The sequence below is a fragment of the Sinocyclocheilus anshuiensis genome, unplaced genomic scaffold (genome assembly GCF_001515605.1).
Source record: "Sinocyclocheilus anshuiensis isolate Anshui unplaced genomic scaffold, SAMN03320099.WGS_v1.1 scaffold510, whole genome shotgun sequence".
Lineage (NCBI taxonomy): Eukaryota > Metazoa > Chordata > Actinopteri > Cypriniformes > Cyprinidae > Sinocyclocheilus > Sinocyclocheilus anshuiensis.
Window position 1 is genome coordinate 107,458 of NW_015542360.1, and position 27,295 is coordinate 134,752.

General features: G+C 35.1%; 1 protein-coding gene across 1 annotated transcript in view; it reads left to right on the forward strand.

Moving 5' to 3' along the window:
* LOC107691887 (metabotropic glutamate receptor 7-like) overlaps nucleotides 1-21,226 on the forward strand; it is a 120,753-nt gene extending 99,527 nt beyond the window's left edge. Inside the window, exons 8-9 of the mRNA XM_016490717.1 lie at nucleotides 9,552-9,798; nucleotides 20,968-21,226. Coding sequence (XP_016346203.1) covers nucleotides 9,552-9,798; nucleotides 20,968-21,017 — 297 coding nt within the window. The 3' untranslated portion in view covers nucleotides 21,018-21,226. The remainder of the gene's footprint in view (nucleotides 1-9,551; nucleotides 9,799-20,967) is intronic.
* The last annotated feature ends 6,069 nt before the right edge of the window (nucleotides 21,227-27,295 follow it).

Genomic DNA, 27,295 nt, shown 5'->3' on the forward strand with positions numbered 1-27,295 from the left:
GGAAAATGTCACCATTGTATGTCATTCATGCTGCATCGAGAATTGCAAAAGTAACTCCGATCATCGTTCTGAAAGAAAACTGGGCAATGCAGTGTATTTTTTCACCTTTTCTATGTCTAAAAACCCCAAGGGAAGCAGGTCGTGGAGATGACAAGAAGACACCGGATAGTAAATCTGTTAATAATATCACCGTTTAAACCCACTGCCTGTCACTCAATAAAAGAATCATATTGCTTCGTGTTTTTGAAATTTTTTATTTTGTTTGGTTTAATAATTAACATCAACTTCGCGAGTATGACTCACTCGGCTTGTGAATTGGCCGAACTTGAACAGGGATATTAAAATGCTTAACACAAATAACGCTTCATGTGGCTTAATGTACCAATACAGTGAAAAAGACAAAATTGTAAAGCATATACTACGTGCAGATACGCAAAAAGCCAAAAATGTGAACGCAATGCATTTATTTACGTGTTAAGCGTTTTCCTCTCATATAAAGAATGCTTAATGTACCAAGACAGTGATACTAAAAGACCACATTCTGTACACACCTTACTAATTGTCACGATCTGCTACGGTGCGGGAACACGGAGCAAGGAACGAGGAGACCAAGAGTACAGAAACCAAGGAATTTATTCATCTTCACGGGGAATCACACGTAGCACTGTAGACACAAACAATACCGGACGCTGGAGCACACACAGGGAACACTATTTATACACACAGGAGGAGGGGATGACGAGACACACCTGGGAGCAATGAAACATCATGGGAAAAACCTGGGACAAATTAAACATGGTAAAGGAAGGCACATGAGGAAAACAACCACAAAACACGGAACAGAGTCTGACATAACGCCCCCCTCTGGAAGGCGTGTCCTCACGCCATATAACATCCAGTAGCAGGGGACTCGGGAGGCCAAGGCGGAGCCGGGGACTCGGGAGGCCAAGGCCAAGGCGGAGCCGGGGACTCGGGAGGCCAAGGCCAAGGCGGAGTAGGGGAATCAGGAGGCCATGGCGGAACAGGGGAATCGGGAGGCCAAGGCGGATCTGGAGATTCGGGAGGCCATGGCGGATCTGGGGACTCCGGAAGCCATGGCGGAGCAGGGGAATCGGGAGGCCAAGGCAGATCTGGAGCCAAAAAAAAACCTTGGGGAAATCTACAGGGCTGTATTTGGGGCCTGGATCCCTCCCTGGGCGGAAGTGGGGATCAGGAGCCCTCCCTGGGCCTAACGGGGAATCTGGAGCCCTAGGAAAACAACCACAAAACACGGAACAGAGTCTGACACTAATAAAGCATAATATCTGCAGAAAAACTGATGATCCCAAAATATGAACTTTAAATAAGTCTTAATTGCCCAGCTTGCAGCGCGGCGTGACGTAGCTTCACATTCTCTATTCTAAAAATCTTAAGCTGCTTGGATTCGACTCACTTTATTTTCCTCGTTCGTTTGAAATAAAATTAGGCTATATATAATAATAAATTATAATAATTTATTTGTGACTTTTATTTGTCATGTAGGATAGGCTGAGATACGATGTGCGTTACAAGCTTGAGATGCTGTTATGTGTGTGCGGTTTACAAAGAAATGTAGAAAATATAAAAGATTAGGCCACAACACTGTATAACATTGAACTATATTATACACTTATGTAAATCACATTTCTTATTAATATACATTTATTAACGATAAAGATTCAAAATAAGAAAGATACACATTACAAGCCTACGTCACTGTAAATGAGAAACTGTGATGAGTCGTGCAGCAGTAATAACGTAAGATAGCACATACAATTTCAAGCAAAATGATCATATTTATTCAAGCATTTAACATTTATAAGTTAATTAAATGTCAGTAATGAACTGCACAAATTATAGCGATCACGAAGAAGGTCCTCTGTCCCAAACACGTACAGTTTAGTGGATATACAGTATACAACTCCCCATCAGTAGTTCTATGCTGCCACCTGTTGGCGTAGTTCTGTAACTTAGAGAACAACCTTTGTTATGTTGAGATCATGAGAAAAATAAGTAGTGATAACGAGAAAACAACTTTTGTTATGTCGAGATCATGAGAAAAATAAGTCGTGATCACGAGAAAACAGCTTTTGTTAAGTCGTGATCACGAGAAAATTGCTTTTGTTAAGTCGTGATCATGAGAAACAACTCATTAAGTCGTGATCACAAGAAAACAAGAGGGAAAAAAATAATAATGCATGGCCGCTTAGAACTTCCGTATTATAAAATTGATTCTGACTAAATTTAATTGACATTTTAATTTATTCATTTACTATATTCAGTTAAATTATTTTATCTATCTATCTATAATAATAATAATGAAGTATTATATATACAAATTTAATATTTGTAAAAATTAATTGAATTAAAATTTAGTTAGAATCAATTTGATAATTTAAATATCTATCTATCTATCTATCTATCTATATGGAGAGAGAGACATTTAAAATATTAAATGGATTCTGAGTCTGATTTTAATTAAATCTGAATAGAAAAAAAAAATCAAATTGAGTAGTTCAGTACATATTTTAGTTAATACATATTATAAGAATATAATTTAAATATTCGCTTATAGTTTAATGTTTTATTTATTTTGAATTAATAATCTTATTTTCTGGTTTAATATTATATAACAGATTCTCACTCTAAATTTTAATTGAATAAGCCAATTTTAAAGCCTCATCTGACAAGTTCTTCCACATGCCGTCATATAAATCTGTACCGGTCGACACAATTCTATGGTTTCATAGCATATATATACAGGGCTGGGAAGGTTACTTTTAAAATGTATTTCACTACATATTACAAAATACAAGCTTTAAAATGTCATCAGTAATGTATTTGGTTAGATTACTCAGGTTTAGTAACTTAATCTAAATACTTTAGAATAGGCTACTTTGAAATACTTAAGCTATACACAAAGGAACATATTAATGTCTTGTTTTTATGTCTTTTCTAAATAAAAGTGACATCTACCAGTCATAAGATTTGCGTCTTCCTTGAATTTTATTTTTAACAACATCAGTTTTCCACAGCATTTCTATGAACAACAAAAAAATGTTGTGTCATTTAAATCTACCAATCGATATAAATTCAATTTGAATACAATGAATGGGATTCCGTGCTGTTTCATGCTGCATTCCAAGCTTCAACACGAATCAAAACACACTAAACATATCATAAAAGTAGTCGAAACAACTGGCACAGTTCTCCAAGTTATACAATAGATTTGTTTAAAGAATGGATGTTAAACAAAAGAAATTGTTCATTTAAAAGATTGAATCAAAAGAATCATCTGTTCACAAATCGGATCATGAACTCGCATTACCGCGCCAAAGATAATCTATTCTTGAACATTTCGAATGAATAAAGACTTCAAGTTCATCTGTAAAGCACACAAAGCTATCGTTTGACTTTATAAACTTTTATTTCATGCATGATTCGTATGGATCTGTTAACTGAATGCAAAGTGTGAATTCTAGGTGAATTCGTTGTCATTTTTCAATTAAATTCTTAGAAATATTAAATGTAAAGATAACAATTCAACACTCAAAATATGAGAAAATAGAAAAACAAGTTACTGGATAAAATTTTTCAAAGATCAAGGACAACTTCCCTCAAGATTCAGATTCGACGTTGAATCCTTCGATGCTGATAGAAATTTTGTTGCAGGAAGGCATTGCATTGCGCTGAGATGTTACGTCCTTTTTCAGATTTATAAGTAAAATAGTCTTTGTATTTCCACGAGAGAAATGCATTACGCGAATGGCTTTCTGTTGTGTCGTCCATTTTTGTGTCATGATGATGAGCGTATGCACTCTCACTAAGAGTTGCTAAATGAACAGGCTGCTGCACGCAGTTTTTTTTTTTTCAAAAGAGAATCAGGTGCCTTATTGGTTAAAATCCCCAAACTGTTTACTTAAATATTAAATGAAGAAATTATATTAAAATTCAAAGTAATCACTTTGGTAATCTAAAATACTTTTCGGATGTAACTGTGATTTGATTACCACCTATTTCAAATGTAATTATAACAAAATGCAGTTACTCATATTTTGTATTTTAAATACGTAACGCTGTTATGTTACATGTATTTCGTTACTCCCCAGCCCTGTATATATATGACTGATCCATTATTAGCCCAAATCACATCCATAAAACTCCCCCTCTTCACCATATCATCCCTCATATTCAAACATCTCAGATGAGAGCCGGTGTTAAGACTGAATGCTCAGTAATTAATGCCGAGCAGAAGCCAGAGGGGTGTGTGTGTGTGTGTGTGTGTGTGTGTGTGTGTGTGTGTGTGTGTGTGTGTGTGTGTGTGTGACACAAGGTAATTTGCTGTGCGCATCACAAAACCCATTAAATAAGTGATTTATATTTAGAAAATTATTTATGCAATTAAGCATCCTGCAGTTTATGATCAGACTGTCACACTGATTTTTCTTTCACGTCACATTTGATATCAGCCATACTTGAATCACCAACTGTTATTTTGCTTAGAAAGGTCAAAATGCATAATGAAGGTGCAGCAGGCAGTGCAACAACACACTGAGCTTTATTACGGTTTTTAACGACAGTCAAAATAAACGAGAAGTGTATTTTGAAAAATAATATATATCACATCAGATTTTTCAGAGGACTGAGAATTAAAGAAATGAGTAGATTTTTAAATTGTCATTTAAAAAATATTTTTCAAATTAAATATTTTGTAAATATTTTTTATAAATAGTTTATATTATAAATATTTAAAAAAAAATATATATATTTTTAATTTATTTAAATTTCTATTTTTAATTTATAATATTTTAATTTTAACTTTAACTTGTTTAATGCACTTTCCAAGGTACATCTCAAGGTTTTATGCAAGTTTTTGGTAGTGAATGTTTGTTTGTTTGTTTGTTTTTGTTCGTTCGTTCGTTCCATTTCAATGTGAAATTTGAATTAAAAAAAAGTTAATGTTTGTCATTTCCAGTCTAGCTATAATTTCCAAATTATGCCTTTATTCATTCATTCATCCATCCAAACGAACTATTTTAAAATGTTTCAAATATATATTATTGTAAAAATATTTTGTATACATTTATAAAATCTATATTTATAATTTATAATACTTCAAGCTGAACTTGTTTTATGTGTGCATAACTTCAAGTTGTACTTTGGCAAGTTCAGTAATTTCATGAACAAATTTGTAGTTTTTTTTTTCTTCCAAAAGTTAATTATGTAATTTTCAGTCAAACTAATTTATTATTTTTTTCAAACTAATTTTGTCAAATCATGCATCGCCAAAAAATCCATTAATTTAAAAATATCACATTACATTATGTAATATTTAACAGATTTCAATATATTATAAAATATTTCAAAGTTATGTATTATATTTTTAAGACTATATGTAATTGTTTTTAGAAATGTCCAAAATATATACTTATAATTTATAATATTTTAATTTTAACTTTATTACGTTTTGTGTACGTACACAAAACGTCAAGTTGTACATTGGTGAGTTTTTGACAGTGAATGGCATTAAATGTGCATTTGGGTCTGGAAGGAGCTATTTTCAGTTCAGATTTGTTCTTGGCGCAACATTGTAGAAACAGAAACCAAACGATCAACAAAATGTAGTGTTGTTTTGTGTAGTGTTCAGTGTCAGCAGAGGTTGCTTTTATCACTTGTTGCTTTAAAACATCACACCTGGTTTGAACGTGGTGTTGGAGGTGAATATGGGTTCTATCAAGTCAAGCATGCTGGATTTCTCTCGTCTATTGTCAGCATCACATGTCTCTCCGGCCAGCGAGAAGCAGAAGAATCAGGTGTCGATCTCTGTCGCACGACAGCACGTGTTAGTTCACTGCATTTGCACTTTGGACTGGCAAATTAATTTGACACTCCTGGAGGTTTTCACACTTTTTTCTTCAGAATTTTTTAAGGTTGTGTGATTCGAGAGCCTGCGGGAATTCAGTTGTCCGGCTGTTCGAGTTACTCCCATAATGGGCTAAAAATGGAAGAGGTACAAGTCAAATATGGGCCATGCAATGCTGATCAGATTCTACACACATTTTCTGTGTTTTTTCAGTGGTCTATTTTTGTGGTATGATCGATTTCAGATAAAACAAGCCCAAATAGTTGCGTAAAACAAAACAAACTGTGAGAACGTTTATGTCCCAAGGGTGCAGTTTTATTTATTGTTTTTCTTTAGTTATATGGACTTGCATTAATTGTCTATAGATCTTTTTTTTTCCCTTATTTTTTTGTCTTTGTTATTTACTTTTGCTACTTTTGAATATTTATCTTACTTGCCTTTTTTGTACAAATTTTAAATCTTGAAAAATGAAAAGCTATTATAAAATATGAATTATTAACAAATATGAATTATTAAAACCATGAACATAAATCATTTATTCATTCATTCATTTAAAAGATTTACACTTTGATATATGTATTTTCCTGTCCAGCTGTAATTGTGCCAAATTAAGTAAAAGTATAATTAATTAATTAATTTGCATATTTATTTATGTGTTTGTTTGTTTAAAATAAAGTCATTTCATGAAGAGTTTTGCCCCTTATAGAGTTTTTCGAAAGTTAATTTGTAATTTCCAGTCTTGTTGGAATCTTGCCAAATAATGCAAAAACTGTTAATTACTGTATTTATTTATTTAAAATTCAGTCATTTCATGAACAGTTTTAAACCTTATAGTTGTTTGTTGTTTTTTTTTAAAGTTAATGTCATGTAAAATCTAGCTGTAATTTTGTGAAATTAAGTAAAATATAAACATTTGATTTGTTTATTTAATTTAAAAATAATTTCATAAACAGTTTCACTCCTTTTGCAAACACTGTAAAACCTGTATCTATTTCAAATCTATTCATTTAATGAACAGTTTTGCACCTTATAATTTTTTTCCATGTATGTTCATGTATGTCATTTGCAGTCTAGCTGCCATTTTGTCCATTTTCTTATGTAAAAATTGTATTTATTTAAAATGCAATGATTGCTTGAACAGTTTTGCACTTTTGTCTAAAGTTGATATTAAGTCATTTCCAGAGTAGCTGTAATTTTGTGAAATTATTCAAAAAGTGTGAAAATTGATTTCTGTCTATTCAGGTTGCATTAATGCTAGCTCTGAAATTAGAATTTAACAAGAAAAAAAAAGTCATAAACATTTAATTTAATTCTTCCATTATCATTTCCATCACAAAAATTCAGGGACCAAAAGTAACAATAGTTGCAGAAACCCCTCAGAAAGTCTCTTGCTGTCTGAGGAGGCAGATCTTGGCCTGAATAAGCGACAAATTGGTCCAGACCTTAAGTTTTACTGGACTAGTTGTTTTATTGGCTGGTCAATCTGTTTGTACAGACAGTAGAAACATTGTCCATCATTCATGAAACACGAGCAGAACACATTTCAGTGACAATTTGTGGTTTTTGAAAGATTTTCACAATTCATTCCACTGGCATTTCATGAACGGGGGCCGTCGCCTTCATCGAAACGCACCCGTGACCTTCCTAACAGGCTTTGAACTCGCAGTACATTAAAGATTAAACACATTGAAGATATCGGTAATTACATACTTGCCAGAGTGCGGTTAACAGCCACGGCATGAAAGCCTTCATTATGATACTTTGACAAGCTCCTTTTTTCATACAAGAAAAGTACATCCATGCAAGAGCTGTACTTTCAGGCAATGACAGCAGCTCGAGTTTTTAAGAACGATTATCATCCATTTGGCTTTGAATTCCCCCAGCAGGACGTCAATATCGAGTGCCTTTGGAACTGACCTGTTCGGATTTGATTAGATTTTTCATTTCGTCTCGAATCCCATCCTGGAGTTCACAGAATAATTCATGAACAACCAACTAAAGCTAGGTTAAAAAAAATATTTCTTGATTTTAATTGATACTCTGATATCGATTCTTAAAAGGATAGTTCACCCAAATTTACTCACCCTCAGGCCATCCAAGATGCAGGTGACTTTTTTTTCTTCAGTAGAAATGCAAGCCATCGGGTGCCCCTTTTTGAGAAGAAATAAAGCATATCAAGGAACACAAAATTAATACTCGTGACTCCTGAAGACATGTTTAGGTCTTATGAACTGAAATGCTAGGTCTGTGCAAGAAACGTAACATTATTACCTGTAATTCATAGCCTCCAACAGAGAAATTGGATGCATTTCTATGAAATGGTTCTTTCGGACAGCTCATTTCAATGAACTGGTCCAATCACAAATTAGTTTACGTAAACACGCAATGAGGTAACATTAAATTATTAGCGTGTATTATATTTGGTGTTAAAGCATGCTATAATGATGTGAAAAGTTTAACATATTTGGGTGAACTAGGCTTTAAATCCTAAGAATCGATCTATGCCGTTTACAGTTGCATTATGCTAATATTTCCACATAGTGACGTAGATATGTGGGGGCGTGTTAGAACGAGCCATTTTAGGTAGGTGTGGCTGAATCTTAACTTTTATAAAGAATATCTCTTTGGATTTGAGACTTTAGTCTTTGCAACTTTACAGATCTTCTTTATGCACCAAGAGCTTGTAACATTCCAAAGAGAAAGGAACAATTGAAATCGCATCATATGACCCCTTTAAAGTAGCCCAATTCCACGGGAAAACCGCAGACTTGGCAACACGGCTTTTATATTCATGAATGAACGTCTGGAGGTATGTTGAAAGAAAAAGTAAAACTGAATAGTATAATGTTTCATGTAATCGATCAATCAGTGTTTCCACTGTGGAAAGATGTCAATGAAACAGCTTGTAAACAATAAGCCACGTAACGTCACATTTACCTCAGAAAAGCCATTCAGTGACCATAAACTAGCTAGAAAAAAATAACTCTACAAAGGAGCATTTTGCTAGATACTGTATGTGCACTACATTAAAAATGTATTTTATTTTTACTTAACCTTTTTCATGTTTGAATAAATCCGGCATTGAAAACAAGATATGATAGGCCTATCCAATGTTTGAATATTTCAACAAGTAGCTATGTCATGTTTCATTATTTTAAAACTGTCTTTTGCAATTTAAATGTTTATTTATAAATTATTCTAATATAGTAATGTTCCAACTGACAGGGTTTTTGTATAGTTTTTACAGCATTAGTTGATATATATATATTTACTGTACCTGATTTTCTATACAAATGAATTGATATCGAGCTGAATCGAATCATTTTCTTAAATGTAGCCTACCGTACCTGATTGTCTATATCACCAAATTAATCGATATCAAGTCGAATTGAATCAATATTGAAATTTGATCAAATAATTTGTACGTGTACTGTACCGGAGTGCCTGTATATCCAAATAAATTGATATAGAATTGAATCAAAAACAACATTTGAGTGAACTGCAAGCTTGTAAATCAAAAACAAATCAAACAGTGAAATTTGTCTCAATATCCAGTTTTATATCTCCTTTTCAGGTCTTTATGAAACTGTTTTTTTATTATTAGTATTATTCATTTATTTTTAATTTCCCCTTGCCGTAATACAGTTTTACTCCTTTTTTGCCCCCAAAGCTCTACATCCAGACCACCACGCTGACCATCTCCATGAATCTGAGCGCTTCTGTGGCTCTGGGAATGCTCTACATGCCCAAGGTCTACGTCATCATCTTCCACCCGGAGCTCAACGTGCAGAAACGCAAGCGCAGCTTCAAGGCCGTGGTGACGGCGGCCACCATGTCCTCACGTCTGTCACACAAACCCAGCGACCGGCCGAACGGCGAGGCCAAAACCGAACTGTGTGAAAATGTTGATCCCAACAGTAAGTTACAAAAGTGTTTATTCAGAGTTAATGGTGGAACTTGATACTGTACGTTTGCTCATGATGAATTCAGATGTCTTTGTAGTAAATATGGTGAACACTGAGAGACTGATGTGGTTAGGAAATGCGTCTTCACATTCATAGAATGTGAATAATGTGATATTAGTTTTTTTATTATTATTCTTAATTTATTTAATTTTTTGGAGATATTTTTATCACATGAGCGAATGTAAGTTATCAAAATAAGATAATGTGACTTTTCACATTTCACATTATTATGCATGTTTTCTGGCTTTTTGCACCTGTTTTATAATTAGCAGAGGTCAATTAAAATTTAAATAAAAATTTCTGAATGTAATTATTATTATAAATTGACAGTTTATTTATAATTATAGTTTATAATAAAGCATATCATTATACATTTAGGAGGGATACACCGATAGGATTTTTTTTGGCCGATACCAATACCGATTTTACCAAACAAAATATTGGCTATACCGATACCGATATTGGTCAATTACATAAAGCAGAGCTTAAAAATTCAAAAAATAAAAAATAAAATAAATCAGTTCACTCAGAGCAGAATCGGTATTTGAACTTTTCTGTTCCTGCGTTTATCTTTATTATTACCATTATAAACCATCAGTATCAGCCCTTTTCATGCTATTTCCGATATGCCGATGTCTTTAAAATAATCAAAAATCGGCCGATAAATATCGGCAGCTGATACATCGGTGCATCCCTACTTTTTAGTTATATTTTTTAACATAATAATGTATTTCTATAATATTTATTATAAAGATAGCAAACCAATGTTTCAATTGAAAAAAAAACATTTATAATAATATGAATTAATACGCCACCAACAAAATGTACTTAATTATATATATATATATATATGAAATATATATCTATATAGATATATATAGAAACACCAAAAACTAGTATTTATTAATAAAATATATTTACAGTTTATATTGTTTTATAATGTTTATATTGCATTATATTGCTTATTGTTTTTTATTGTTTATATTGCTTATAATGTTTTTTTTCCATAATCAATTGAAATTGACTTATTGCTTACAACTAATTAGTTTAAGCCTCTACAAATTCCGAGGATGATTCAAAAATCAAATCTATAAGAATAATGTGTATAAACAAATGATCCATTAAGCGTTATAATGTAAAAATGATTATAAATAATATAAACGGAAGTCATTAAGTATTAATGAATTTATTATGGTATGTTACCAGAAAAAAAAAAAAAGTAATTAATTTATTCCAGGTATTTATAGATTTGCAAACCGGGTATGTAAATTCTAATAAATCCAGAGTTATCGGAGTTATCTCAGTTTTGACCCTTAAAGTTGCTTTTCCTTCAGCCGGTGGGTGTAAAAGCTGTCCCAGAGTGCAGTGCTTGCAAGATTCATTGCAGAATGTCACCATGAGCTGAAATGCTGTTGCTTTGGCCTGTTGATTGTTGCAGCATGAGCTCGTGTCAGATATAATGGAATGAAGTCGTCTGCTGAGAATGACCACATTTCCTCTAATGAACACGAGATGGTGGGCCGCACACCGCAGAGAGAGAGAGTAATAGTGCAGGACTGGTTTGAGCCCAGAGGATTAGCATGTTGTCACTGTCAAAGAAAAGCCTCGGCTCTTTGAAAAGGAAATGAAATTTCGGGAGATGAAGAGTACTTTTGGTGTTGTTTATGCGGCTTTGACTGAAAAAAAAAATGCAGCTCTTTGCAACCTTTCAGCTGCTTTTGGGTTTTTCAAATAGCTAGGGCACATAAAGAAGAAAATATTGGGAAATTAATTACAAAAACTGATACCGTCAAGGCTTTTTTTCTGACAGTGGCAATGCTTTCCCACATTATTAGATATGCCATTCTTAGATGGGACAAATGGCATATCCAAAGTAACAGATCTATGCTAAAATACACCCACCTTCAAACCCAGCTTGAAATTAAATTTCATGGCTGTTTGGACCAATCAGAATCTCTGCTTTGCTTCTATTGGACCAATCAGAAACAGCTCACCAAGTACTGTTTTTCTCCCAACAGGCTAATTCTCATAATTTATCAGGTAAGACCAAATTAATCTTCTACCTTTGGTTATGACCTTGCTCGCTTTCGAACGCTGGGGGAAAGGACGAGGTGGAAATGCTAATCGGTCTTTTGTGGCCATTTATCAAAACTCCATGACGATCCCACGGCGTCACTCAATAGCGCTAGAGAATGAAAACCATCTCAGTCTTGCACCATGCTGGGAAAATGGTACATTATTGGGATACGTTTTGTGAGAAAATATTATTTCAGTCTTTATACTTCAAAATTATGCACTGAATTCAGTATGTTACTGTACTGTATACAAACGTACATTATATAGTGCAACGTTTTTGTCCAGCTTTATGTGAAGATGTTTATCACTTTTTTTGTCATTTTAAAATGACAACAGAATAGTAACAAAACTATAATGTATTGCTGTTTGAGAGGTGTTAATATTGTTGTGGGTGACTTTAAAGAAAAACATTACTAATTAAATTGTTTACAGTAAAATTGTTTTAATAATTCATTTTTTTCTAAGTAAAAATAATAATAATAATAATTAGTGCTGGCAAACGATTAATCACATCCAAAATAAAAGTTTGTTTACATATTATATGTGTGTATACTGTGTATATTTATTATGTATATATAGATACACTCACATACAGCATATATTTTGGAAATATTTACATGCATATACATTTATATTCTTATATTTTATATTATATATAAATATATTTAATATATAAAGATAACATATTTTTCTTAAATATATACATGCATGTGTTTATTTATATACTGTATATTCAGTGTATGAACAAAATTATAAACGTAACACTTTTGTTGTTGCCCCCATTTTTCATGAGCTGAACTCAAAGATCTAAGACTTTTTCTATGTACACAAAAGGCCTATTTCTCTCAAATATTGTTCACAAATCTATGTAAACAAAAACTTTTATTTACGATTATTTACGCAATTAATTGTTTGACACCATTAATAATAATATAAAACAAAAATTATAGTCTAGACAGACCCAAATTGTATCCTATATTGGTTTTCTAATAATATATAATTACATATAGGAATATTTCCAGTTAATAGTCCTGGCTAGCATTATTATTAGCATTTATTGTTGCTTTTTAATCCCTGTTTTATCCCTGCTCTTTAACATTTTATAGCATTTGGCATTAGCATTTTTTTATTATTAGCTTTTAACATTAATTGTATTTGTTTCCTCCCTGTTGCTTAGCATTTTACTATTAGTATTTACTATTGTTTTTATTATTAAAATTTAGCATTGTATATATTATTATCGTTTAACATAGGTTTTTTTTTAGCATTGCTTTTTATTAGCTTATTACATTGTTTTTATTATTATTAGCAATTAGAATAGTTTTTAATCCCTATTTTACCCCTGTTGGTTAGCATTTTATTATTAGCTTTTAGCATTGCTTTTTATTCACTTGTAACATTGTTTTTTTTTTTTATCCCTGTTTGATTCCTGCTGGGTTGCATTTATTATTAGCATTTAGCATTGTTTTTACCCCTCAGTTGAGAACCAATAACTTACCTTAGGTTTCAAATTGAGAAACTGGCTCATTTAGATTGTCGCTAAAGGCCTTGTGCCGTTTGACAACATGTTACGTCACTTTTGAATACAAGTGGTGAAAAAAAATATTTGGGATTTGAAATCATGGTTCCATGTAACTGTTTAGAAGCACATGAGAAAATAATGTCATTAAAGTCGACCTGAAATGAAAATTCAGGAAATCTAGGAAATCAATGGATGGAAATATCTAGGAAAAACAACTGAGATTTTAAGAGAAGATATGCAAAACCAGATGAGTTTGCCTCATCTACATGCAGCAAGCATTTTGCATAATTGATGGTTCCAAGAAGCCAACGAGTGTCTGAGCAATAGCTGAACATAGTTATGAAACGGTGAACTCAACTGTCAGTGGTAATCAGATGACACATGGAAGATCCCAAGCTTCAAAACGCAAGTCCCACTGCTCAATTCCCCATGCGCCACTGTTATGGCATGGCAGACTCCACCGCGTCTCCCTAAAGAGCCGTGAACCATCTGTGTCGGCCTTCCCTGTGCACTCTATGTTCTTTCTCTCTCCCTCTTCCTCTGTATAACACACTCTAACTCTCTAAATTATTTTTATGGATATGTATGTATATGAATGTCCTGAACCCTGAAGTATCTGGCACCCGGGGGAACAGGCGCTAAAGCTACTGAGCCGAGATGCCAATGCCAAGAGCTGAAGCCATAATCATCACCCTCGTTCCCGACAAGTTTGGTGGGACATGCAAATTCGAGTCTATTTGATGTGCTTGGCTGAATGGCGTCGGATTTTAAATAAGAAGTTTTGACGTCAAATAAAACGGCAGAATTTTATGCAACTGTCAACATTTTTGCATCAAAACCGATGTATAGATTTGCTCAGACGGCAGTGATGATTCATTACTCCTATATTATTTATTAATTTATACATTGACGCCAAAACACAACAGTGTTCGTGAGCTTTCAACATCGGATTCAATATCTTAATGATCCTTACCGTCACAAAAATAGAGAGTGTGCAGTATTACAGATGTTAATGACCCATATTATAATCTCATCCCAATAAAATATAATAAATGAACACTATAAAATTTTTCTTCCATTGTAAAGATTAGCCTGTGCAAAGAGGCTATTCTCGTCTGATAGACACTGATTTCTCTTTTAATGACGCGTTCACAGTGATTCATAGCATTAAAGTGACCAGAATTCGGTTTCATTTGTGAAGCAAAGGCAGCGGTGTAAAACTTTCGTAAAACAATTCTTACGTAATTGTAGCATTACAGTATGTGCCATAATGTTCGTGTTATTGTTTGTAAAAACACTTTTACACAATTTTCATTCTTTTGTAAATGTAGTTTTTGAATTAAGCAACGTAATTGTCCTGTTGTCATTGATATAACCATTCTCAAGAAATTGTTGAATTATGCAACATAATTGTCTTGTTAGCATTTTGTGCTTTATACAATATAATCCGGACATTATCATGTTTAAATGTATTGTTCCATAAATATTGCATTATGCAATGTAATTGTAATTCTGTCTTTCGTAAAACCACACTCACAGTTGTCGCATTATGAGATAATTGTTCTAGCATTTGTACATAATTTTCGTAATGTGACGTTATTGTGTTTAAGACCATTCTTACATAATTATTGTGTTATGTAATGTAATTTTCATGTTATCATTCATATAACCATTCTTAGGAAATTGTTGCATTATGTGACATAACTGTCTTGTTAGAGTTATATATACACATTTTACGCATGCGACATAATTGTGATGTTACATGGTTAAGACATGTTTCTTACATACATATTGCATTATGCAATGTAATATTAACACTATCGTTCATAAAACCACTCTCATGCAATTGTCGCATTATGAGAAAATATTTTAAAACTATTGCTGATAAAACCATTTATACACAATTTTTGCATTAAAAAGATTTAACAAGATTTTATATAATTTTCCACATTATAATGAAATATATAGTAACACTATTGTTCGTAAAAACTTTTGTACATAATTTTCACATTGTATTAAGTTATCGTGGTTAAAACCATTCTTACATAATTGTTGCATTATGCAATGTAATTTTCATGCTGTCATTCGTAAAGCCACTGTTATGCAGTTGCATTATGTGACGTAAATGCTAATATTCCTAAGACCATTTTGAACATAATTTTTTAATTATTGACGCATTCATGAAACCATTTTTATGTAACTGTTGCATTATTGTTTATAAAACATAATTTTATGTAATTATCACATTATTTGGCTTAATTGTTGCGTAATCATTCGCAAAGACATTGTTACATCATTTTGGCATAATGACGTAATTTTGTTCGTAAAATAAAACAAAAATCTGTGATGTCTGTATTTGCATAAAGTTGTTTTAAGAATAAAAAAAAAGATTTACATTTATTCTGTTGTGTTTAATGAGTAAAACCTAGTGAGAGTTGTTTATTTAAAGCAACATAAGAAACTGCGATCATTGTGCGACAAAGATGAATAAAAGTAGTATGCAAATGAGGGGAATCCGAATACAGCTGTTTAGATGAAAGAGAAATCCAAAAACCATCTCGTCATACCCTGGTTTTCCTCCATCCATACCTGAAGTTATGTTGTCACACCTGCATTTCTAGCACTATTCCCATCCCATGAGTACTATAGATGTGAGACCAGACCCATTAAGATGTTTATAGTGTGCCGCGCAGTAAGGATGTACTGCAGTGGGTCAGGGGAATCGTAATGGCTTCTGGCTGAACTTTGATTATGTGAAGGAATGTGAAATGCTGTAATATGCTGGGACAAATAAGATCTTTAAAAGGGGTCACATCACCTTTATTTTAAAGGAGAATACAGTTACCGTCAATAAACTTGGTCCCATCTTCTGTCTGCCTCCCTAATCGTTTTCGATCATTCTCAGATGTATTTGTCAAATGTAAGGAAATAGTCCAAAAAACTGTATTTATTCGGTATAATACAGGTGTGTGTACAGACTAGATCACCCTTACACCTAGCAATCTCGTAAAGCACCCTAGCAACCACACGGAAAACCCTAGGAACCACCCAGAACAAGTTCCTACATAGAACATTGTAACAACCATTCAGAACACCCTAGCAACTTTCTATCAACCTCTCAAAACACTAGCAACCACTCAGAACACCATAGTGACCACCTAGAACACCCTAGCAACCATTCAGTACCACCTACAAACCTCTCAAAACACCCTAGCAAATACCCCAAAACACCCTGTAAATCACCTAGAACACCCCAGCAACTACCTAGCAACCTCTCAAAACACCATAGCAACCACTCAAAACAACCTAGCAACCTCTCAAGACACCCTAGAAACTACCAAGAGCATGCACCTACATAGAACATTGTAGCAACCACCCAGAACACCCTAGTAACCACCAGTAACACCCTAGCAACATTCGGTCAACCTCTCTAAACACTATCAACCACTCAGAACACCATAGTGACCACCTAGAACACCCTAGCAACCATTCAGTACCACCTACAAACCTCTCAAAACACCCTAGCAAATACCCCAAAACACCCTCTAAATCACCTAGAACACCCAAGCAACCACCTAGCAACCTCTCAAAACACCATAGCAACCACTCAGAACAACCTAGCAACCTCTCAAGACACCCTAGAAACTACCAAGAGCATGCACCTACATAGAACATTGTAGCAACCACCCAGAACACCCTAGTAACCACCAGTAACACCCTAGCAACATTCGGTCAACCTCTCTAAACACTATCAACCACTTAGAAATCCTAGCAACCTCTCAAAATATCTTAGCAACCACCCAAAACACCAAATCACCCAATTAGAACCTAGCAATATCATAAAACACCCTAGCAACCACTCTGAACAACCTAAGGAACGACCCCAGTACAAACTCCCACATAAAACATCATAGAAACCATTCAGAACACTCTAGCAACCACCCAGAACATCCTAGTAACCACCAGAAACACCATAGCAACCTTCTATGAACTTCTCAAAACACTAGCAACCTCTAGTTATTCCTTCTGACTCCTGTTATGTGTATTATAATGTATTTATGTTTGTTTTTGCATATTGAGAGCACTTTCTTCAATCAACATTCGTCAAGGCCACATTTCTGAATAGATGGCTGTCGGAGTGACATTTAACTCAAATACTAAAGGGGCTACTGACACTTAAAGGCCACAATGATCTCTCTACTTGGTAACCTTTACTTTTAAATATTTAGAAGTTCATTTACATGCAAAAGAGCACAAGAAGCAACCATGAATAAGCACTGTAATTTGAGACTGGAGTCGTTTAGTTACATAGAGTCTCTGCAAACACATCAGCGGCAGCGTGTGAAGGTCACGCTGTTATGACTGTAGACATTTGAGGGTTTCTTACATAAGATTTATGCCATATTCATCTGCTTTTTAATTTTGGGTTGCTCTCTCATAAAATAATAAATACAGTTATTTACATTTATGTGAGTTTAACTTGCTCAGACTTGCGTTAGGGATTTTTCAGTTTCCCCTATACCGTTGATATTAAAGTATTAAGTACTGCATGTAACTACATAGCGCAATGCCCTAGAAACCACCCAGAACACCCTAGAAACCATCCAGCGCACTCTAGCAACTGATCGGAACACCCTAGAAACCACCCAGATCACACTAGCAACTGCTCAGAACACCCTAGAAACCATCCAGAGCACTCTAGCAACTGATCGGAACACTCTAGAAACCACCCAGATCACACTAGCAACTGCTCAGAACACCCTAGAAACCACCGAGAATACCCATACAAGCATCACACTCAGAACATCCTAGCAACCACCTAGCAATCTCTTAACATATCCTAGAAACCATTCAGAACACTCAAGCAGCCAATTTAGAACATCCTTGCAATCTCATAAAAACACCCTAGCCACTACCCAGAACACCCTGCAAACTACCTAGAACACCCTAGCAACACTCACAACACCATAGTAACCACCTAGCAACTTTTCACTCTAGCAAACACTCAGAGCACACAAGAAACATCTCAAGATACCCTAGAAATTTACCCAGAACAAGCACCCACATAGAACACCATAGTAACCATTCAGAACACCCTAGCAACCATTTGTAGAAATCACCCAGAACACACTAGTAATCTTTTGTCAGTCTCTCAAAACTTTAGCAACTACACAATAGTAACCACCTAGAACACCCTAGCAACCACCTATAAGCCTCTCAAAGCATCCAAGCAACCACTCTGAACAACCTTGCAACCACCTAGCAACCTCTCAAAACATGCTAGCAACTACCCAGGACACCCTGGAAACCATATAGAACACCCTAGCAATATTTTATCAATAACAAACACATATAACAACCAACCATCTCACTTGAAACATCCTAGCAACCACCCAGAACACCATAGTAACCACTTACAATAACCTAGAAACTACCCAGAACAGCCTGGAAACCACATAGAACATCCTAACAACCTTCTTATAATATATGACTTTTCTTCTTTCATACAAATATAATCAGCTACATTAAACAATGTCCTGGCTCTTCCAAGCTTTATAATGGCAGTGAATGGGGGTCAAGATTTTGAAGCCCCAAAAAATGCATCCATCCATAATAAAAAAGTGCTGCATGCGGATCCAGGGGTTAAAAGGCCTTCTGAAGCGAGTCGATGCATTTGTGTAAGAAAAACAAAATCCATATTTTAAACTTTATAAACCGCAATCTCTAGCTTCTGCTAACTGCTACGCACATTCACGAGAGAGTGGCATTCCAGCGGATGACATAGGACGTAATCGTAGCCTAAGCTCTGGTGAGAATATACCAGTCTCGCGGGAACCAAATTTTGTTTACAGCAAGTCTCCTCTTGACTTATTTTGAAATCCTTTGACATTTTTCTTTACAAATCCTCATTTTGTACTTCTAATTCGGTGGTGACTGGTGTTTTGTTTTGCTCTCTCCACTGTGCTTCTGCATGCAACATATATCACCGGAGCTTACACTACACCTACGTCATGCGTCATCTGCTGGAACTAGGGCTGCCCTCGACTAAAGATTTTTCTGGTCGATTAGTACTCGTTCATTTTAAGCATTAGTCGACTAATCACACATTTATTAATAAACCATTTAACTCTTTATATTGAGCCTTTAATTGCCTACATAGCCTATAAGCGCACACTTAAAGCTTGCCACAGCACACTGCAGAAGTAATGATTATGAATGTGTCAGGGAAAAACAGTAAGGAGGCTGCATTAACATTTTAATAATTGATTGATAAACTAGTGCTTTTAAGAGATGAAGTCGGTGACACTGACTCATCATCTCTGCAGTGGACGCGTATGCATGTTTCATATGAATTAGCCTAATCTGAGAATATTCGTTTTCCATTTGAATTAGTTCATTTGAAATTAGACATTTTGCTCTCTATAGATATGTTTTCATATCTGTAAGGTGTAGATACACAGAGTTTCGGAGTTTTGCGCTCAAGTTCACAGAGACCGAGACGGCAGAAAACACGTTTTGCTTTCATTATTTTACAAAAGCGCAACATTTCATTGTTATTGTGAGTGCACACAAATAAACGTAGAGTCTTTACAGATTCGATTGATGAATTACTCTTATCTGTATGACCAGAAATGACGGGAGTATTTTAGCGCCTCCATCTGTCATGCAGTGAGCGCACTACTGTTCAGCTTCCACTCTCCGACACTTCAATAGCGCACATTTCTAGGTTAACATCAGATTGAGCGGCCATGTAATGTTGCTAATACATATTTCAGATGATAAGTCTTATTTGAGGTCGATGAATGATAGGCGAGCGTTTGGATGTCCTGCCCGATGTACTGTATGGCCACATAGACCAGCCGTTAACAATCTGTCCGTCATGGACTGCGCATGAGGAATTTTACTTTTTTTTCTGCGACTAAGCGACTAATACAATTTTGGTCGACCAAGCCTCTCTTCTGGTCGACTAACAGTTAGTTGACTATTAGGGGGCAGCCCTAGCTGGAACGCCACTTTCTCGTGAACGTGTGTACGACTTTTAAACGTAAGCTAGAGATTACAGTTTATAAAGTTTTAAATATGGATATTTTTCTTACACAAATGCATCTATTCACTTCAGGATGCTTTATTACCCCACCGGAGTTGTGTGAAGCAATTTTTATGATGGATGGAGGCACTTTTTTGGCCTTCAAAATCTCGACCCCCATTCTCTGCCATTATAAAGCTTGGAAGAGCCAGGACATTTTTTAATATAACTCTGATTGTATTTGTCTGAAAGAAGAAAGTCATATACACCTATGGCTTGAGGGTGAGTAAATCATGGGGTAATTTTCCTTTTTGGGTGAACTGTCCTTTTAATAGTCAGTTTGTGGACATTTTCTGTTCCATACTGACAAAAAGTGTCCCAAAAAGTGTCCCTGTCAGGCCTCCTGACAGGAATCAATGAATTCCTCTCATTTTCAGCAAGAAAAAAGGAAGAAATGTCAAATGAAAAACAATCTTTCATCTTTCTCTCCTCGCAGGTCCGGCTGCTAAGAAGAAATATGTGAGCTACAATGACCTTGTGATCTGAGGGCCTCCATCACAGGAGGAAGGTGATCGATGGCACTTCCTGGTTTCTCTCGGCTCTTTGGAACAAAAGTAAAGCAGGAAAAAGCTTTCGGTGTCCTTCCGTTTTCATCCTTATTTCGTCCGAGGGCCAGGACAGCGATTGGGCCCAAAGCTAAACCAACGACAGAGGATATCAGTTGATTTTCAACACATAAGACAGCAAAACCACCCCAAAAAAAATCCAAAAAATAACCTGACATCTACAAAAAAGTAACAGGAATTACAAGCGGAGGAATTCAATTTAGTTGTTGTTGTTTTTCTGATGGAGGAAACTGATGGGGTGTAACAGCGGCACAAAACGACTGATTGCTTGTCAGTCAAACGATTGAGGTTGCACTTGGCGTGATAGACCTTTGACAAGGCGTTTCTTCTGACACTCCATCACAGACTTTCTTCAGGGCACTGGCTTTGGAATGCTGGGCCTCAAGGTCCTCCTCATCTTTACATGTACTTCCAAACTGCAAGTTTTTGGGATTTTCCGTGCAAATTTGTGTGGTTCTTTCAGCATTTTGGTTTCCTTTTGCTGTTTTTACGTTTCGGTTGAGCATTTCTTCTTTGGTTTTCCTTGCCTTTTCTGGATGCACATTGTATTTAAAGCCATATTCTTCTCTTTGAGATCCCATTCCTGGAATATTGTCTCTTTATTTTGAGGATTTGCGTTGGTTTTCGCCCTTTAACATGATAAACGTGTCACATTTTTCGGCATTCCCACCATGTTTGTAAGGGTTCGTAGACCATCGACTGTGTTTTTAGTGACTTTGAGAGATGTTGCATTGGTTTTACAGTGACTAAACCCCGGTGATCGATGGTGTTTCAGAATTATTTTTAAGGAAAGTGTTCACGTAGCAGTTGTCAATGCATGCTTGATATGTTTGATGTTGAAGTCAATGAAACTTTCACCACAGTTCTCTCACAATGGCCTGTTTACGGACGATTTTACAAGCCTTTATTGATTTCTCTCTTTTTACCTTCATGAATTTCTCAGACATTCACTCACTCAAGGCAGAATATGGCTTTAATTTGTCTTGGAATTTTGAACTGCCCCGGAACTTATGGAGAAATTGTGCAAAAGATATGAATATATATTTAAAAAATATGAAAAAATAAATAAAAAGCATGTATGTTTTATACTGTTTGTACTAAGTATATTCATGTTGCCCTTGCTGCTTATGTGCTGATATTGTGGAAGACTTTTATGTTTGGCAACTCATGCAACTATACTGTGGTGTTGTCCAAGAATGTACCAACATGAAATAAAACCATTTGGTTATTTTTTATTACTTTTATTATTATTATGATTAGCCTTAAATTTGCTTACTTGAATTTATTATTAGCCTTGAATTTGCTTGCTAAACGTAAGACAATTTTTATGTTAATTTCTTACTAAATATGAGTAATCTCTTTGGAGCCACAGATACCATATCATGAAATTTATAATAAAATGTATTTAAAATTATTATATTAGAAAACATCTAAGGAGATTGCTGAAACTACTAAAATTGGGTTAAGAACTGTCCAACGCATTATTAAAAACTGGAAGGATAGTGGGGAACCATCATCTTCGAGGAAGAAATGTGGTCGGGAAAAAAATCTTGAATGATCGTGATCACTTAAACGTTTGGTGAAATCAAATCGTAAAAAAACAACAGTAGAACTCACGGCTATGTTTAATAGTGAAAGTAAGAGCATTTCCACAATGTACAATGCGAAGGGAACTCAAGGGATTGGGACTAAACAGCTGTGTAGCCTGTGTAACCATTTATCAGTGAGGCTAATCGGAAAAAAAAGGCTTCAATTTGCTAGGGAGCATAAAGATTGGACTCTGTTGCAATGGAAGAAGGTCATGTGGTCTGATGAGTCCAGATTTACCCTGTTCCAGAGTGATGGGCGCATCAGGGTAAGAAGAGAGGCGGATGAAGTGATGCACCTATCATGCCTAGTGCCTACCGTACAAGCCTGTGGGGGTAGTGCTATGATCTGGGGTTGCTGCAGTTGGTCAGGTCTAGGTTCAGCAACGTTATGTGCCCTAAGAATGAGGTCAGCTGACTTCCTGAATATACTGAATGACCAGGTTATTACATCAATGGATTTTTTCTTCCCTGATGGCACGGGCATATTCCAAGATGACAATGCCAGGATTCATCGGGCTCAAATTGTGAAAGAGTGGTTCAGGGAGCGTAATCAAAGCTAAAGGCGGTCCAATGAAATATTAGAGTGTGTGACTTTTTTTTGGGATGGGCAGTGTATTATATTTGCATATGTATAACACACTAGAATCACACAAATCGTGTTTAGAATGGGTGTCAATGGAGAAATGCCTTTTTCCCCCAGAATGGTGTAGTTGCAGCATCAACCAGTAGGTGCATGATTTCAGCATCCAGCAAGATTGGCTTAACCAATGGCTTGAGTTTGGGGCGGGGCTTTTTTTATTTATATTTTTATTTTTATAAAAATACGACTGACGAATGGCGGATAGATTGACTATTGGGAAAAGTGAGTTTTTCATTTATTTGTTTATTTATTTATTTTTAACTCCGCAAGTGCTACTGTCTTACTGTTTTGACTTCAGAATGACTGTGCTCTTGTAACATCAAGATCTCTTCCCAGTTCACTTACTGAATGGCTGTCAATGGAAAAAAGATGATTTTTGTAGTCTAACATTGTAGTTACAGCATCTGCCAGCAGGGGCTAAAGGTGCTACACTGACCAACAAGTCTTTCATTCAGATTCAGTTCAGACTATGACTTGCGTAAGCTTTGTCCCACATGGGAAGGTGATGGAAACACTTCTGTTTAAGTTCTAGTATTGGAAAGCATCTTCTGAATTATAAAATGGGATCATAGCTGCGTTTGATTGGCGGAGCGTTAGCGCACGGGCGTGTGCGCGGTTGACAAGCGCTGCACTGTCAGCAGAAGGCGTTGTGTGCTGAAGCTCAGGCCTGTCAGATGATGACAGAGAAATGTCTTTCAATCACAGCTGGGGAGAGAAAGTCTAAAGTGTCTTTAATTCAGGATGAAGGAAATCTGTGTGGCTTGCAAAACACATTTGCTAAAGCACTGTCACGGCTCAGCTGCGTGCTAACGCGTCTTTGACTTGTTTACGCCGCAGCAAATGTCACGGCTCAGCATGTACTGAGGACGTTGATGCATTTGAGGTCATTACTTGAGAAATATCATGTTTTAGTTTGAATCAGAATTCATGAATTTCACCGTCTGTATAATCAAAACAATATTTTTGTTAGTTTTTGGTACCTGTGGTAGTTATATTAGCAGGTTAATCGGCTAATATGTTAATTTTACAGTCTAATCAGCTAGCGAGTGTTAAGCTAACATGCTAATTAGCTGTATTCTAAGATAGAAAGCTAATCTACTGGCTGTATGCAAAGCTAACTGGCTAACCAGTTAGCTCACAAGTTGATGCACTTGCTTATCTTACAAAATAACTGATAAAACAGGACATCAAGTGTTAAATTTGACATTTATAGCTAACGTTACATAATATGCAATATATAATGGGGTTAGATGACTTGACGTTAGAAGAAGACTTAAAGACTTAAACTTTGTTACTGGCCGACTAGTAAGAACGTGTGTGTAAAACCAACCAATCAGACTAGTTAGTTAGTTATAACATAATCTGGATGAATTTTAATCGGAATGTATTCTTTTTTTGTCTTCAATATGATCAAAATAGCGGTTTTGTAATTGTTTCTGGGATCTATGTTAGCAGCCTAAATGTTTGCTAATCTAACAGTCTAATCAGTTAGCATTGTGCTAAGTTAACAACTAGTTAGTTTACAAATTGCACTTGCTTAACTTAGAAGCTGATAAAACAGGACAGCGGGTTACATTTGAACATTCTTCTTCTATATTAACAATATAACATTTTTGTTAGTTGTTGATGCAGCTAATCAACTAATGCAATATTAAACAAGCAGTTTAATTAGCTAGCCATGTGTTAAGCAAGCAGGCCAATGAGTTAGCTAGATTTTATACTAACAGTCTAATCAATTAGCTGTATGCTAAGCTATAAATGGAATCCACTGAATGTATATGCAAAGCTAGTTGGTTAACAAGTTAGCTTACAACTTGATGCACTTGCTTATCTTACAAACTAACTGGTAAAACAGAACAACAACACTAACTGTATGTTAATTAAGCAGACTAATCAGCTAGTTATGTGCTCCACTAACAGGCTAATGAGTGAGCTATATGTTACATAGGCCTATGCTAAGCTATAAAGAGAATCTACTAATGTATATGCAACGCTACTTGGCTAACAAGTTAGCTTACAAGTTAATGCACTTGCTTACAAACTAACAGACAAAACAAACACATTTTGACTAAATTTCACCATTTATACTTGTTGGTTATTTCTATTGGTGGTATATTGGCAGGCTACTCAGCTAATGGTATGTAAAAGAGCAATCTAATAATCAGTGTTGGGGAAAGTTACTTTTAAAAGTAATGCATTACAATATTGCGTTACTCCATAAAAAAGTAACTAATTACGTTACTTAGTTACTTTTTATGGAAAATAATGTGTTACGTTACTTTTGCATTACTTTTTAAATGTGGACAGGGCTTGCTTGTTTGTTTTAAAAAAAAAAAAAGTTATATTTTTGGCAAATATAAAAGCCTTTTCACACCAAAAGTGAAATTAATAAGCAGTAATGCGTTACTTTACTAGTTACTTGAAAAAAGTAATCTGATTACGTAACTCGCGTTACTTGTAATGCGTTACCCTCAACACTGCTAATAATCAGCTAACAATGTGTTAAGCTAGCAGGCTATGAGTTAGTTATATGTTATGTTAACAGTTACATACAAACTACTGATAAAACAGAACAACACCCTGTTGAAAAATCCAGCATATGCTGGTTAGGTATGTTTTGGGATATGGGGATGCTGGTTTAAGCTGGTCCTTTGCTGGTTTATGCTGGTCCTTTGCTGGTTTAAAATGGTCCTTTGCTGGTTTAAAATGACATACCTAACCAGCATATGCTGTTTTTTTCAACAGGGCAAATGTAAAATTTTAACATTTATAGTTTGCATTATATAATGTGACATATAATGAGGTTAAAAGGCATTGTTACCAGGCAGATCCTGTGCATAAACCAGACAATCAGAATGGAGATGCTGTTTATTTTTTTTTTATTTTTTTTAGCAAGCACTTGCTTTCATGTGTGTAATGTGCTTGAGAAAATACTGTGGGAGGTCTGTGGGTCTGCTGTCTGTGACTGAGACTATTGACTTTCAGTTTGTTGATGTGAGCGAGCTTGCAAACAATACCCATATCCTCCTTCTGAAGGAACAGAACATGAACATGATTGAAATGATTATTCTCACAAAGGTTTGGGAGTAAAACCAATACATCTCTTCATTTCCACCTGGCATGGGGGCTTAAACTAAGCAAACTTGAGACCTAAAAAGACAGATTTGGCCACAAATAGACACATCTCAAATCTGATGAGGTCTTTCCCTCTATCAAGCAAGGAATAGCAGGTGTCAATAGGACCCAATTTATACGATCCATGGGAATGAAAGTTATTAACCTGCTTGCCAGGGAATGTGTATTTGCATCTTGGCCTTTCCATTTGGTAGTGGGGGGAACTCAGGATATTGAGAGACGACTCGGGACACATTGATCTATTTCAGCTGCATCTTAAGTAAGTATTTGACATTTCATCTCAGGCATTTCTGGCTGCCATGCAACATCTAATATATTGATAAAATACAGACTCATGTGTATTATCATACATTATTTATTTGTTTGTTTGCATACATATTGCAATATGCAGGCACTATAGCAAAATAAATTAATGTAACTTTTTAAAATATTAATATGTATTAATGAAATATAATAAATATTAATATTTATTATTTAATATTTTCAGTGTAAAATACTGGCAAAGTAGCAAGAAAAATAATGTGAAACTTATGTCAACTACCATACAATATTTAAAGGGGTCATATGATGCGATTTCAATTTTTCCTTTCTCTTTGGAGTGTTACAAGCTCTTGGTGCAACATGTTTAACTCCTTTCTTCCCGGATTATATGTTCCACATTTTGGTTATGAGTGAGATCCACAATGCGGGGAGAAATGTCACGACAGCCCTTCGGCATGAATTTTTATGACTGTGCTAATGGATAAAAGATTATGTTTTCATCTGTAATTGCCTCTTCCCATTTTAACCACAGAGTTATCCTGCAAAAAAAAAAGAAAAAAAAAAGTGTATATA